Source organism: Herpailurus yagouaroundi, unplaced genomic scaffold, assembly GCF_014898765.1.
Source record: "Herpailurus yagouaroundi ecotype Mexico unplaced genomic scaffold, PumYag 191, whole genome shotgun sequence".
In the NCBI taxonomy this organism is placed as follows: domain Eukaryota; kingdom Metazoa; phylum Chordata; class Mammalia; order Carnivora; family Felidae; genus Herpailurus; species Herpailurus yagouaroundi.
In genome coordinates, this window is record NW_024412422.1 from 845,533 (window position 1) to 861,184 (window position 15,652).

Sequence of the window (15,652 nt, forward strand, 5' to 3'; positions counted from 1 at the left end):
TTTACTTCACTGTAACCATTTCCTTCCTATGCCCAACCTCCATTTGCTTTGTTCTCTCCTCCTTTTAAAGGTATGCCCTGCTGGCAAAGATGCCATGTAATGTAAGCCTCACCCCCACGTGGGGTTCCCACCTACAGGTGCTGTGTCCACTGCCAATGACCTCACAGACCAGCTGAAGCCGAGGCTGCCCACGGGTGGGACTTCAGCTCCTGTCTGGACCACTGGTGGAGCTGAAGCAGTCTCTGTTCAGTGAAACAGTCCTCTCAACAACTCAGCATTGTCTGGCTAAAGCCATACTGCACCCCTGAAGGGCAGGTGGAAAGGAAAACTTCCTCCTTCTTGAGCTCTTCCCAGTCCTTCCCAGTCTACCTACAATTGGCATGTTATTGGGCATTGGATCCAGGAGCTAAACTCCTTTAGCTGTCAAGTATAGGCCACTCTGAGGCTGTGTTTCTGCAGGGACTCCATAAGCTGCTCCTTCCTCTTCCTTCTTCTCAAAAATCAATAATATGTGTCTTTAGATAAAGTTCCAGGTGCCTTAAAGTGATTTGGCAGAGGCCCACCCAGCATCACAAAAATCACACTCAAGGCACACTCACATGCAGTCTCTCCTCCCTAGTTTATCCCTTCAGCTGACATTTTTGAGTGCCTACTATGTGCCAGCCGCTACAAGGAAATAGTTGTGAATACAGCATAGGAAGCAGAGAGTGAAACACTAGCCATGAGAGCCAGCATTTAATATGGCCTACTATTTTGTTGCCAGGCGTAAGTGCATTATCACATTCAAGCCATAGAACCACACTTTGTGGAAGGACTAGAATTAACCACATCTCATAGGGGAAGAGACAGGCTCAGCAAGGGAACTGAGTACATTGGGAATGGGCATAGGGCCTGGAACAGGCCTGCCTGATACCAAAGATACACACTGGCTCTCCATGAGTTGTGTATACAGCAAGGAGGCCCACCTAGCCTGAGTCAAGAAAGGCCTCCCCTGGCCAAAGAAGGAAGTCAGTGCACTGGACAACAGAAAGGACAACATGTGGAAAGTCATGACACAAGAGTGGAAAGCATGGTTGAGGATGCCAAGACATGGCTTATGCATAGGAGAACAGTGGGCCACAGGGAGGGCAAGGTGAGCATAGGCCTGATTTGCTTTATATACTTTGGGATCATAAGTTCTTGGGAGCTTCAGTGGGGAAGTGACAGGTTCAGATTTGCTGGCTGTTGCTGGAAAGATTAAAGGGAAGCAAGAACACCCGCTAGGAGGCTGTTTAGAGCAACCCAGGCGAGTTAGTGGCAAAGAAGAAAAGAGAAGGGAATGGCATCAAGAGAAGCCAGCAATCAGAAGTAACGGGACTTGACTGACTAGACTTCTGGAGGTTGAGGCCAGGATGACTCTCTGGGTTAAGCATGCAGGCAAAGGGTGCACCAATTCCAAAGACAAGCCACACTGGAAAAGGAGTGGATGTGGGAGAAAAGTTGAGCACCATTTGGGACATGTTGAGTTTGAGTTGCATGAAGAAACTTATTGCCATCTTGACAATAGTACGTCTTCTGTTCCATGAACATAGGATGTCTTTCCATTTATTTAGGTCCTCTTTCATTTCTTTCAACAATGTTTTATTTTTTGTACTCAAGCTTTGCACTTCTTTTGTTAGATTTATTCCTAGGTATTTTATTCTTTTTGATGCTATTATAAATGGAGTTGTTTTCTTTGTCAACTTTGCTGAACTCATTGATTAGTTCTAATAGTTTTTAAGTGTATTCCTTGAGATTTTCCATGTACAAGATCATGTAGTCTGCAAAAAGAGATAGTTTACTTTTTTCTTTCTAATCTGGATGCTTTTCATTTCATTTTCTTCCCTAATTGCTTTGGCTAGAATCTTCAGTACAGTGTTGAATAGAAGTAGTGAGAGCAGATATCCTGATCTTAGGGGGAACTCATCCAGGCTCTCAGAATTGAGAATGATATTAGCGATGACTTTTTGCAGATGTTCCCCTTCTATTCCTAGTTTGGATTTTTTTTTTTTTTTTTTTTTTTTTTTTTTAGAAATGGGTATTGGATTTCATCAAATGCTTTTTCTGCATCTATTAAGATGTTTATGTGATTTCTGTCCTTATTGTAGTTATGTGTTACATTGATTCATTTTCATACGTTAAACCAACCTTGCATTCCTGGAATAAATTCCAGTTCATCATGGTGTATAATGCTTTTTTAGTGTGGCTGGATTTGGTTTGCTGATATTTTGTTGAGTTTTTAGGTCTATATTCATGAAGGATATTGGTCTATAATTTTCTTTTCTTGTAATGTTTTTGTCTGGTTTGGGTATGGGGGTAAAATTAGCTTCATAGAACAAGTTGGGAAGTGTCCCTTCCTCTTCTGTTTCTCAGAACAGTTTGTGAAGGATTGGCGTTAACTCTTGCCTGGAGACATTTAAGGATAGATGTTAAGTTGGATAGAAGGGTTCAGAACTTAGGAGAGAGGCTGGGGCTGCAGACCCAGATTTGGGGGAGACAAGGCAGTGGGCAAGCCTAGCTAAGAAGAGAACCTGGTAGAGAAGGCCCATACCAGGAAGGTGAGATTGTGTGGCAGAGTGGGAGGAGAGTAGGCCTAGACAAAGCTGTGAGAAATGCCAACACTACTGGTCATGTAGAGAAAGGGAGTTTTATAAAGGAGACCAAAGAGAGCACAGCCAGAGCCTTGGAAGGAGGCCCAAGACAGCTGCTACAGGAAGGGGGTATCCACACCTGGGCCACAGAGTGGATCAAACACAAAGAGCACAGGGTGTTGGCAGCAAGGCAGTCAGTGACCCTGGCCAGAGCTCTTTGGTGAGGTAGTAGATGTGAAGCCAGCTTGCCATGGGTTGACGTGGGAAGAAGACATGAAGAAGTGGGGGTCCTCAAGCACCTGTTTTGCTGAAGGAGAAAAGGTTTCCTCCTATGGGGCTGGTTTTGAGAATGAGACTTACCTTAAACCCCAGATGGGCTCAGCAGCCAGTCCCTTTTAGAACAAGAGCACCTACTTGGGCTAATCCTCTAATTCCAGGGACACAAACTTCTCTGTTGCTTCTAGGAAAGTAAAAGCCCCAGTCACTGAAAGAACTATAAGAAGGTGCTCACTTGAAGACTCTGTTTCTGCTGATAACGTTTGTTCTGGGAGAAGTGGGCATTCCATGAGCCTGGGAGGTTCTGTCCCATAGGAAATATGGTTGCAGGTTGGCGCTATAATGAGGAAAGCCTCGTTTGAGACAGGGAGCCTCAAAAAGCTCCCCTGAAGCTAAGCTCCCCTCCTGAAGCTTCTAGAATAGAGGTCAGAACTGGCTTGAGAACCATCATCCTGCCAGACCAGGCAGGGAAGGCTGGAGGAGATTAAAGGGCTCCCAAGCCTCATACTCTCCACAGCCTGGCTTCTCCTCCAACCCCTTCAAGCTCTCCAGCTTCATTTGCCAGTTTCACTTGGGGGAGAAGAGAGGCAAGTGGAGACAGTTGGAGGCCCAGATGGAAGGCTGGATAGAGGGCTGCTGTGGGGCTGGGGTATGGTTGGCATAGGCCAGCTGGGAGTTTACTCTTAAGACTTCTTGTTTCTGGGGGAAGATATCTGTCCTGGGCGTGCATCTCTAGGGGGCCTCATACAACTCACATTCCCCCTGAAAGAGCCCACATAGGCTGGCACTGTGACCTTCCCTCCTGACACCCATTGTGAGAAGGGGGAAGAACTGGCTGAACAGGGCAGTATCCAGCCACACCTAAGGGCCTGGTCACTCAAATGTCTGAAACTTGGGTTGTGCCAGATCCAACTGTCTTTCTTCTCCCAATCCAACTCCTGCCCCTCCTTGTCTCTGGAGGGCCTAGCCCTGCTGTCTACCTTCTGTGGGGACTCTTGGCCCCAGCAGAGAGCCAGAATGCCACCATCCCATCCCTGGGCATTGGACTTAGCCCATGCCTCCTTGCCTGGCCACCATGACCCAGTCCTTTGAGGCCAGGTGTTTCCCCTTTGCAGGAAATGGAAGATGTGACCACACTCCAGGAATATAAAGTGCCATTCAGACGCAAGATAAAGAGATTCAGCCCATTTATTCAGGCATGCAGCTTATCAGATCTGGCCCAGTAAAAGGCTCAGGGTTTCCACTCAATGACTTTGACGGCGATCTGTGCTGCCCGCCGCACGGCCTCACTGGTGTCATCCTCCAGGACACGGAAGACGGGCACACGAGATTGCAGAAACTTGCGGCCCTCGGGGGCCTCAGCCAGCATGGTGAGGGCCTTGGTGGCATTCAACCGTGCCTTGCTCAAGGATGAGCCAAGCAGGCTCAGGAGCGGGTGGATGGCTTCTGTGTCCAGGGCGGCATACTTTCCTGTGGGCCACCAACACCACGCATTCCTCAGGGGGCCTCCTGTTCTACCTCCTCTCACTCCAGCCCAATCCTGGCATCTGGCCTCAGGGGAGGTGCCATTCCTCACTCCCTCAAAGGCCTAGCATCTTCCTTTGCCTCCCACCTTGCCCTCTTCATCTCCTGCCCCTCCAGCCCCTCAACTGGCTTCTCCCCAACCACCCTGATGCCTCTCCGGCAATCCAGTTTTCACAAGGAAACACAAAAAGTAAAACCCAATTGTTAATTTATGTGGCAAATGCTTCTTGAGCACCTACTCTGTGTCAGGCACAAAAACTCACATAGTTCTCTCCCTCTTGGTGCTTACAGTCTAGTGGAGGGCACAGACATTAATGTGTAAAGAAGACATTGCTCCTTAACCTTCACCACCTCCCCGCTGTCCTGGCCTGCTAAAAGGCCAGATGGTTGCCCCCTGCCTCCCATCCTTCCTGCTGTGCTTAATGTACTCTTCTCTCTTTTTTTTAATTTTTTAATGTTTATTTATTTTTGACAGAGAGAGAGAGACAGAGAGAGAGAGAGACAGAGCACGAGCAGGGGAGGAGCAGAGAGAGAGGGAGACACAGAATCTGAAACAGGCTCCAGGCTCTGAGCTGTCAGCACAGAGCCCGACGCGGGGCTCAAACTCACAAACCATGAGATCGTGACCTGAGCCGAAGCCGGACGCTCAACCAACTGAGCCACCCAGGCACCCCGATGTACTCTTCTCTTAATGCTGGGACCTGTCCAGCTACCCTCCGCTGTGCTGACTCCCACTGTCCCTTGGATCAACACCCATGCCCCTCCCAGAGGAGGCTCAGCCCATGCCCTGTGCCACCACATGCCATGCTTCTCTTCTATATCATCAACCCTCTGCCACTCCCACCAATGTTCACCAGAGGCTGAGATGTCCAGGTCCCCGCCACCAAGCACAGGGCCTGGCACATGGCAGGGACGTGGGGACCCTTGGCTGGAGTGCCAGCTTTGTGAAAAGTGGCCTCACATCCCTAGGTTCTAGCTGTTACCTGGGCCCACCATGAGCCCTCCGGCCCTCCAAGAACTCCCACAGGAAGCCCAAATGAGACACAGCACTGAGGACGCCCAAGAAATAAATGTGCTGGGGGAAGCCCCTGCCCTGGTGGTCAGCATCCTCACTGCATAATCGAAAGGAGGCTATGGCTCCAGGAAGGCCCCAACCTCTCCTCCTCTGGTATGTCTCAAATTCCACCATTAGGGTCTAGTGGGGAATGGCTGAGAGGCCAATTCTGGGGGGCTTTACAGCATGCTGATTGAGAGTCAGACCCAGTCAGTCCTCTGTGGAACACCAAGAAAGCACAGGGCATAGGGCTGGTACAGGCAATTGTGAGCATAGGGAAGGACAGACAGCTTTCAGAGGTCAAGTGGGATTACCCACCCTGGCCTCCAGGTGGGGAAACCAGCCCAGTAGCTCCTGTTAGCCCAGGGTTGGATAACTTAACATGGAAGCCTGACTGGCTGGGGTTCCCCAGGTGGGAGAGGTAATCTCATACTCTTATTTGCTGCCTACCCCACCCATTGAAAAAAGTAATTTTGGTAAAAAAAAAAAAAAAAAAAAAAAAAAAAAAAAAAAAAAAAAAAAAAAACACCATGAAGGGGTGCCTGGGTGGCTCAGTCAGTTAAGCGTCAACTTCGGCTCAAGTCACGATCTCACAGTTTGTGAGTTCGAGCCCCGCATTGGGTTCTGTACTCTTCTCTGACAGAACCTGGAGCCTGCTTCAGATTCTGTGTCTCCCTCTCTCTCTGCCCCTGCCCCACTCACTCTCTGTTTCTGTCTCTCTCTCTCTCTCTCAAAAATAAATAAAGATTTAACAAATTTTTTTAAAAACCCCATGAAAGCAAGGCTCCAGTTGTTTGCCTAGGGCTCAGGATAACCAAATCAAGGACGGCAAACGACATAATTAATCCCAGAATCCAGGCTTACAAGCGTCCTGGGTTGGAGGTGGGAATTCCAGTCCCAGGGAACAGCCTGGCAGGAGGGGACAGAGGTCCTAATGGGAGTGACCAGGAGGGACCACAGGTAGGTGGCCCACTGTGGCCAGGAAGAAGAAGGAGGGTGGAGCCTCGGGCCCAAACTTGAAAGGACTTCAACAACAGGCCGGGAAAGTATTTTGGTGGGGCAGGGAGGGGACAGTAGGATGCTGAGCACAAAACGAGAGTTCTGGAAAGCCTGCAGGGACAGCCAGCATGCTGGAGGCTGCAGTGACCCCCCACTGCCCAGTAAGCTCCACCACCTACACAGGGGATGCACCTGGCCAGCAAGCTGCCTCACCTTGAGTTGTCACCGTGGCATACATGAGGGCCCCGGCGGCATTGGCCTGCACCTCCTCCACCCTGTCCTTCAGCAGGTGCACCAGGATGGGGATGACGTCATGCTGCCACACCTGGTTCTTGCCCTCCAGAGGGATGCTAGACCAGAGAGGGAACAACTATGTGGCTTCACTTTTGCAAGAGGAGGTGAGCAGGGCCCAGGACCACCCCAGGGGACACCAGAAAGACATGTGTTGGGACTATCCCTGGTGGTCCAGGCTTAGCCAATGGGTACCAAGGCACCAGGGAGCACAGATTTGGGTCTCACCCCCCACACTCAGACAACCTGGGAGCATGGCCTGTGGCCACTGAAGGCAAAACCACAGAGAAGCCAGGGTGGGGTGGGTGATGGAGACTTGTCCTAAGGTATCACATGGAAAAAAAAAAACCAGACATGTCCCCCCCAGCTCCAAAATGGGGAGCAGCAGGACCCAGGGGTGCAAACCACAGGGACACTCATTTTGACTCCATGTAAGAGCCAGAGCTACCAGGGATGGGCTCAGCCATACAAATAGCAGCAAGCTGCCAGGGAGACACCAGTAGAGAGCCACCCTCAGGAGAGAAGATGCTGTAAGTCACTTCTAATCCTGGCACTGTACAAAGCTGTGAAAATGTACATGATGGACTCCCCATGAGCTCCCCTTGGGAGCTTGATCAAAGATGCAGAGTCCTGAGGCCCGCCTGCAGGGGTCCCATGTGTTCGTTCATTCCCACAGCCAGGGCTGCCCGAGCACCTTACAGGCCCTGGGGCCAGATGCTGAGGCCAGAGCAGGGTTGCTCCAGCTCAGCACCACTGATGTTGGGGCTGGATGGTTCTTGTGTCCCTTGCATTGTGGGATGCTCAACAGCATCCCTGGCTTCTACCCCCTCGATGCCAGGAGTGCCCCTTCTCCCCAACATTGGAACAACTAAAAATGTCTCCAGACAGTGCTGCCTGTCTCCTAGGGGACCAAAGCTCCCCCTGTTTTGAACCCCTAGTCCCAAGCGGCAAACAGAGCAAAGCCCTGTCCTCAGGAACTCCCCTTGGGGGTGGCACACAAAACAGGAGGGAATAGTGCAAAGCACATGCAGGCTGGTGGAGGCTGCCAGTTTCCAGAACAGGTATGCTCCTTAGAGGCTTCCCTGGAAGGGGACCTCTGAGCAAAGAGCAGATGGTGATGGGCCTGGGGTGGGGCCCCAGAATCTCCATGTTCATAAGCTCCCAGGGGTCTGGATCAAGGGCCACACTTGTAGAAACGATGGCCTGGGTTTCTAGAGAGAATCCCAGATGGAGGGAAAGCCAGGCCTCAGGGAGGCAAGAGGTGTCAGGATGAAGGCAGGTGGCCATATCTAAGGCATGGACTTGGGGGGGGGGACGAGGGACCACCCATCCTTGGGGAACATCTCTGTCCAGGCTCACACGCTGCCTCCCTACCGCCCTTCCTCCCAACTCTGAGGCTTTGTGCTCCCTCAGGCTCCAGGCCAGGATTTAGACTATGATTCTGTGTAACCATGGGTCCCCTGTGCCTTCATTTCCTTACCTATAAACGGAGATACTCACCTTCCTTGGAGGAATGTCTAAATGTGCGGTGTGTAGGTAATGCCGGGCATATAGGGAACACTCAGTGACCCCTGTCACCACCAGTTCTCCTGTGCTTGTCCTACTCACAGGGAGAGGGTAAACAACCATCTCATGCTCCCCAGGACTGGGGGCTTCCTGGGATGCAGGACTGTGAGTGCTAAACCTAGAACACCCTCAGGCCAACAGGGCTGTGGCCACCCCAGGGGAGAGGGTCCTTCTCCCCCAGGGCACAAGCAGGCCAGGGGAAGCAGGCCCTGAGGTGGGCTCCCTGGACCTCCAGGGCAGGCTGGCTTGCTGCAGGGCTGGGGGCAGCTCAGTTGCCTTTTCTGAGCCTCAGCAGAAGCCCCAGGGCCGGCCACTCCCACCCTCCCTGCTCCATCCACTCGGGCCAGGCTCACCTGACCGCAATGAGTGTGCGGGCAGCTTTGCTGCGAATGTCATCATTGGTGCTAAGGAGCTTCTGCTTCAGGAAGGGCACCACGTGGCTACCCAGTGCCTCGGTGGCATCCTCCATCAGGCAGGCCGCCAGTGTGTCCAAGAGGAGCCCCTGGATCTCTTCCTCCTCCCTCTGCAGCTTCCACACGAGTGAGGGGATCAGGCCACTGTTGACAATGCCCTGGGCTCCTGCAGAACAGGAAAGGGCACTGAGTGTGGGCCAGCCCCCCTTACCCATTCTGGGCAGCAAGCAGAAGCCAGGAAAGTTCTGCAGAGCTGGTGGGGCAGGGGAGGTTTGCAAATGCCTCTGGCTCCTGGGCCCCTGAGCAGCTAGCAGGAGGCTATGGATGACAAGCCAGAGTGGGAACCACACAGCCCTGGAGAACCCCCAAAGGTGCCAGCCTTGTTGTCCCCTGTAACTGGGGGGACATCAGTTACAGGCGTTCAACAGGTGTTCAGTAGCCTGAGAAGCAGCGGCCACCCTGTGTGAGCACAACAGCCATCCCTGCATGGCCAGGCATAGAAGCTTCCCTCCCTTCCCCACCCTGCACCAGAAGGAAGGAGGGGGGACCACCCAAACCCCTCCTTCCCACTTGAAACCTCTCTAAGCTGCTGGAAACCCCAGACCAGTCTGGCCAGCCCTTGGGGAAAGGGAAAAGAGCTTGCAATCAAGTCTGAGGTAGAAGCTAACAGGCTGGCATCTTATATACAAAAAGAGCTGTGCCTCCAACCCAAGATGACAGGAAGTTCATGGACTCTGGCCAAGGATGTCTAAAAAAACCCCTCAGAAAGGGGAACTCCACATGGCAGCATGGCCGGGGCGCTGGGGCTGGAAGAAGTGGTGTGGTGAGCCTCCCCAAGGATGGACTCCACTTCCCTCCTTCCAGCTAGCTCCTCCTCCCTCCACCTCCCTGGAACCTGGAACCAGCCCGGGCAGCACCCCCAAGGGGCCTAACTCCCATGTGCCCAGAATTGCTCCCATAGCAGCCATTACTGGGAAGTGAGCAGGGCACTGATGGAAGGGCAGCCCACACTCTTCCCAGCCCACCTCCCAGCCCTCTTCCTGGCCTCCCCAGTGGCCCACACCACCCACCAAGAAGCCATATATAGCCCCCATGGAGGTGGCCACCAGCAACACCTCTCTCTTCCGCCTCCCCAGCTAAACCCTCTAATTTGCTCTAGAGACAAATAAACAGGTTAATTAGCCGAAAGGTCTCTAAGTGCCAATTAGCACCAGGGATTTCCTCTTTGAAGACATCACCCCAGACTTCCTCCCTCACTTTCTGAGGATGTCAAATGGCAGGTGCCCCCAGGGTGAGGGGGGGGAGAGGCACAGATGCGTGTCCAGTGGCTCCCAGTTCCCCGGCCAGGTTCTCACTGGGGTGTCATGGTGGAAGAAGTAGGTCTGCCCTATTTGTTCTCAGGGCATTCATGACACAGGAAAAGCAGTTTCCCATTGCTTTAAGAGGACTAGGCTTTTTGGGGTGCCTGGGTGGCTCAGTTGGTTAACTTTCCAACTCTTGATTTCAGCTCAGGTCATGATCTCACAGTTCGTGAGATGGAGCCCCGCGTCGGGCTCTGTGCTGACAGTATGGAGTCTGCTTGAGATTCTCTCTCTCGACCCCTCCCCCACTTGCATGTACGCTCTCTCTCAAAATAAATACACTTTTTTTTTTTTAAAGAGTACTAGGCTTTTTAAGATTTAGTACACACGGATTTCCAAAAGTGCCTAGCTTGGACTTCTAAATATATCCAGCTGTGTGACTTTAGACAAGTTACTTAACTTCTCTGAGCCTGGTTTCCTCATTATTGAAACCAGCCTAGCTGGCAAGGAGTTGTGCAATGGCAATGGGTAGTGGGTGGGAACATGCTCTCTGTAAGGGACTATCATCATAAGCCCAAAACAGCTGGGCCTAGCATAATAAGGGACTCCACCATCACTGAGATCCACTAGAGGAGTGTGATACAAAAACAAAAGCTGCACAGTCCCTGCCCTGCAGGAACACAGCCTCTGTCTCTCCCCTTCAGCCTCACCCTCCCCATCAGGGCACTGCCAGACCACACACCTGGCCTGCTCCAGGTCCATTTCCCACCTGCCATTTCCCAGGCACCTGCCCACAGGCTCCCTACCTGCTCCAGCCCTGGGTCCAACTCAGACACAACGTGACCCAGACAGCCCCTTCCTAGCTCACCATGGGGAGGTAACATTCGATATTTCAAGGATTTGGCTGGCTGGAAAGATTTTGCATAGTGGAAGAAAGTTCCTAGCTGGGGGACACCCAAGCAAAGGGTTGGGGATGAGGAATTTGTGCATCATCCCAATTTGGGGCCTGACTGGGGCCTCACTTGCACCTAGGCTTTCCAGGGACCCTCTCCTCCCAAAGGTGTTGTTGGGCACAGGTGGGGGCTGGGGGGCGAGGGGGAAGGGCAGAGGAAGACAGTCCAAGTCCAACTGTTGGAGGTGATCACCTCTACTGCTCCCTCCCTTGGTGAGGAAACCAAGGCCCAGAGTGGCAACTCAAGTGCCCAAGATCACACAGCAGACAGGGGCAAAGCCAGAGCCCCAGGCATTTGTCTTGGGCTTCTGCTCCTAGAAATGCTGAGCACTGGGACCCCAGTTCATTCTGAGACAGAGGGAGAAGATTAAAAATAAAACGCGTGCCGGGTGTGTCTCTCTCTGCTCGTTCACTTTGCTTTTCAGCTAAAAGGAGAGTTGCAGGCCTGGCTATTTATAACTAACCCAGATCTGCAACGGCTTGTTCAAGTTGGGGCTGGGGGGTTGCACAGACCCCAAGGAAATAAACTGGAGAAACCCACTCAGCCCCGCCACAGCCTGAGAGTCAGCCAGAGGGGCTTGGGAGAGCAGGTCAAGCCGGGAGAAGAGTCAGACAGGAGAGTGCTGTTGCCTGCATCCAGAGACAAGCAAGATGCCACCACCCCCATCTTCGGGTAGTGGGGAGACTAATGGCACAATCTGCCCAGGACCAGTCGTGACGAGACAGGTTCATACTCGCATAGATGAGGAGTTCCAGCGTCCTAGGCACTCTGGGCATGCAGGAAGGTAGGCCCAGGGGAGCTGGGCCTCATGGGGCAGAAGGGCAAAGGCACGAGGCATGGGTGTATTTGGGGAGGGCCCCCGGTCTGGCATGGCTGGTGTGCCAGGACGGATTCAGTGACTGATGAGCCAGAAAGCTCCACCAGTTGCTCTGGAACTGAAGGGACATGATGCCCAGGCACGGAATGCTCTGTGACTGAGTTTTGGTCATTTTCTGGAGATAGGTTGATACCACTTGGAGAGGCCACTCCTCAGCCATCTGGCCCTGCAGGATTGGTGAAGTCCAAGGCTTAATCACTAGGGCCCCCTTCCTCTTTTCACCACAGAGCCCCAAGCTGTTAACTCTTGGTCCTGTTTTCCTGGCTAGGAAGGACTGAGGATGGGGCACCAGCCCCAGCTCCCAGGGCATCTGCACCTCAGGGGGACCCACCTGTCCAGTGTTAGCCTCATGTGGCCCCCATGCCTTGAACTGCTGGCACACTGACCCCCAACTGTGCCCACCTTTGTTCATGAGGACACATCCCTGTCCTTAGTTTACTGGGCCTCTCAATAGCATATGATGTGGCTGACCCCATCTTACCTCTCAAGACACTCTTCCTGAGGCTCCAGGACCCTCTACTTGCTGGTTTCCCGGCTACCTCTCCCACTGGTCCTTCATGTGCTTAGCAAGCACCACCCTTCCTCCAGCACCTCTTCTCATGGGGGCCTCTTCCTTGGCCCCCACCCTCCCCACTCTGCCCCCCCTGCCAGGGCCAGCTTTGTCATGGCTGCAGCCACCACATGGCCCTCTCCTGACACACTCTGTCGCTCAGTGATCCTGCAGCCCTATGCTGAACTCAGCTTCATGCAGAATCTCTGCTTTCTTATTTTCTCTGGGATGAATAGTTGACATTTTTGTTATTTGATTCTGCATATTAAGACAACCTACACCATCTCAGGTGCCTGGGTGGCTCAGTCAGTTAAGCGTCTCTTGGTTTCGGTTCAGATCATGATCTCAGGGTCATAGGATTGAGCCTCACATCAGGCTCCATGCTGGGTGTGGAGCCTGCTTGAGATTTCTCTCTCTCTCCCTCTACTGCTTGTTCTCTCTCTCTCTCTCTCTCTCTCTCTCTCTCTCTCTCTCTCTCTCAAAAAAAAAAATGGGGGCACCTGGGTGGCTCAGTAGGTTGAGCATCTGGCTCTTGGCTTCAGCTCAGGTCATGATGTCGCGGTTTGTGGGTTCAAGCCCCACACCTGGTCCTGGACTGACAGTGAGGAGCCTGATTGGGATTCTTTCTCTCCCTCTCTCTCAGCCCTTCCCCTGCTCATGCTCTCTCTTTCTCTCTCAAAATAAATAAATACACTTAAAACAATTTTTTTAAAAAATAAAGACATTAAAAGCTAGAGGCACCTGGGTGGCACAATTGAGGGTCTGACTCTTAATTTCAGTTCAGTCACGATCCCAGGGTCATGGGATTGAGCCCTGCATTGGGCTTTATGCTGAGCATGGAGCCTACTTAAGATTCCCCCCCTCTCTCTGCCCCTCTCCCCAACTCATGCTCTTTCTAAAATAAAATAAATGAATAAACAAAAATTAAAAATTAAAATAAAATAAAAAGCTAATCTTAAAACTCTCCGGTGGTTCTTAGGTCAACATCCCCAATCTTGCATAAGGGCCACTGGCCCGGTTCGACTGTCCCCAGCTCCACTCCAGCTTTGTATTCTGGCACCCACACCTGCTTGCTGGCTCCAGCCATGCTGGTCTCCCATGGGTTCCTCCAATCATCATAGTTCCTTCACATCCAGCACATCCCCCACCTTGGAACATGCTTCTCTCCTGTCCCAGGTCACAGGCCACCTCCATTCTGCTGTCCCAGTGCCCAGTTCTCCCCTTGCATGTGTGCCCAGGGTTCTGGGGAAGGCTCTCCTCCGTGAGGCAAGAGTAATGGTGGATTACTGCCCCACAAACAGGAAGGTCCACAGGCAGGGTCGGGCCTGTCTAAATCCTAGAACTGTGTCTGTGCAGAGGAGGTCATCAACAAATAATTGCTGTATGAAGGATTACAATCATTAGTGGCCCCTAGGGTCAGGTGAGGGAGGTAGCAGCCAGCTCCACTGGGCTGCTTCATGGGCTAGCTCCGATCTCATGTCCGGACTGCTGTAGAGGGTCATCTACACTAACATCTAGTTTGCCTCTGCAAACAGCTCAATTCTGACCCCAGTCCTACAACAGAAACTGCCCTCACCCATCTCTAAACATGTGCCTATGTGCACTTCCCCTCAGAATCACTAAGGACAGTCTATTAGTGTCCCCTTTGACAGAAAAGGAAACTGAGGCTCATCCAGGTGAAATAACTCACCCAAGGGTGTACAGGCAACAGAGCTGTGTCTGTGCTTCACCCTCACCTCCTCTCACCTCTGATCCACATCAGGGCAGGGCCTGTGCCAATCGTCTTCCTGGTATCACATCCACTGGCCTCTGAGTGGTCCTGTGGGCAGGGGCCCAGCCTGATCCAGGCTGGGGGTTTGAGGGCATGCACCCAGAGGAGCCCCACAATTTTGGCCACCTTTAGTTCTCAATGATCACCTCCAGCCAGCGCTGTGCCAGGTCTAGGTTCACCTCGGGATGCCCATCACCAACATCTGTCCTGTCCCTGAGAGTCTGGGCAACTTCTTCACAGGTGGGCATGTCATGTCACAGGATATGTAGTCCAACAGTCTCCATCTCAAAAAGCAGAGGAAACATTCCCAGAAACGTCATGGGATAATGTTGCAATGCTACAGCATCCAGCCTGCAGAATGGGACCCCCGCCCCTGCCTTCAAACCACAAACCTGGACTGGGATGACCACCCAATCCGCCCTTGCCAATGATCAATTCCAGTGCTCCTGCCAGGTGTTGGGTGATCCTTGCAATGTGACCATGAGGGTGTAAATTGATAAGGAAGGTGTTCCTAGGACAATCTGCATTTCACCAGGGATGCTCTAGAATACACTAAGCTTCAAGTTACAATGATGGAAAAGACAAGGAGTGGCATTAATATCTTGGTTCTCTGGCCCAAGTCTTTTAAGCACAGGAGTGAGGGACTCCTGGCGTTGAGGCCCACAGATGGGCCTCCCCGGAAATTGAAAGAATTTGGCAGACTGGCTCAGGTACATTTTGCTGCCGGTTGGATGCCTTCTACCTTCCACAAGCTTCTAAAAGGCGGCGGGGGTCCTGGCCTTAACTGAGCTGGCTGGCTCCCTCCTGCCTCTCTGATCTAAGGGACACATCCTGGACCTTTCCTCCTCTCCTCCTTTTCCAGGCAACCTTCTATGGCCAGGATTGCCAGGGACCCTTTAAAAAGCCCCTTCACGCTGGGGTAGCAAGCAGCAAAGATGACTAACGTCCCTCCCATCGCTGCACTAACCTCATTGGTGTAAACCTTTAGGGTTTGAATAGCCTCATAGCCTTGCACACGTTCCAGCGGTTGGTCGCGACAATTCAGGGAAGCAGGTGCCACTAGCCCCACTTTGCAAAACAGGCTCAGAGAGGTCAGTTGGTTGCCCAAGGTGGCGGAGGTTAGTGCCAAGCTAGGTTCGAATACAAACTGGGGGAGGCGAGCAGGGGCCCGGGCCTTCCGCCACTCTTAAGCTCTGTCTCTGGCTCTTTGAGAAGCAGTCCTGCTAGCTCGGAGCCGTGCCTTCGCGCAACCAGGTCCCGGGGACGCCTGTGCGGGCAGCGCCAGCTCGTGCGGGACTGCGGCGCGCGCGGAGCCGTGGCTCCACCCCTGCCCGTTGCCATTGGGCCTCATATGCATCGGTCAGCCGCTCTTGCCCAATGGGAAGAGAGCCGGCGCTCGTGGCGGGGCGGTGGCGCCCAGCGCGTGGTCACCGGCGGGCGCGCGGCACCCCCGCCCGCGGTTGGCCTG

General features: G+C 52.7%; 1 protein-coding gene across 2 annotated transcripts in view; it reads right to left on the minus strand.

The window, feature by feature from the left end:
* Nucleotides 1-4,055: 4,055 nt before the first annotated feature.
* The window catches only part of RSPH14 (radial spoke head 14 homolog), an 84,916-nt gene continuing 73,319 nt past the window's right edge, over nt 4,056-15,652 (minus strand). For both annotated transcript variants that reach the window (XM_040443535.1, XM_040443534.1), the window contains exons 5-7: nt 8,673-8,898; nt 6,676-6,812; nt 4,056-4,355 (exon numbers count right to left, since the gene is read on the minus strand). In XM_040443535.1, coding sequence (XP_040299469.1) covers nt 4,117-4,355; nt 6,676-6,812; nt 8,673-8,898 — 602 coding nt within the window. In that variant the 3' untranslated portion in view covers nt 4,056-4,116. The remainder of the gene's footprint in view (nt 4,356-6,675; nt 6,813-8,672; nt 8,899-15,652) is intronic.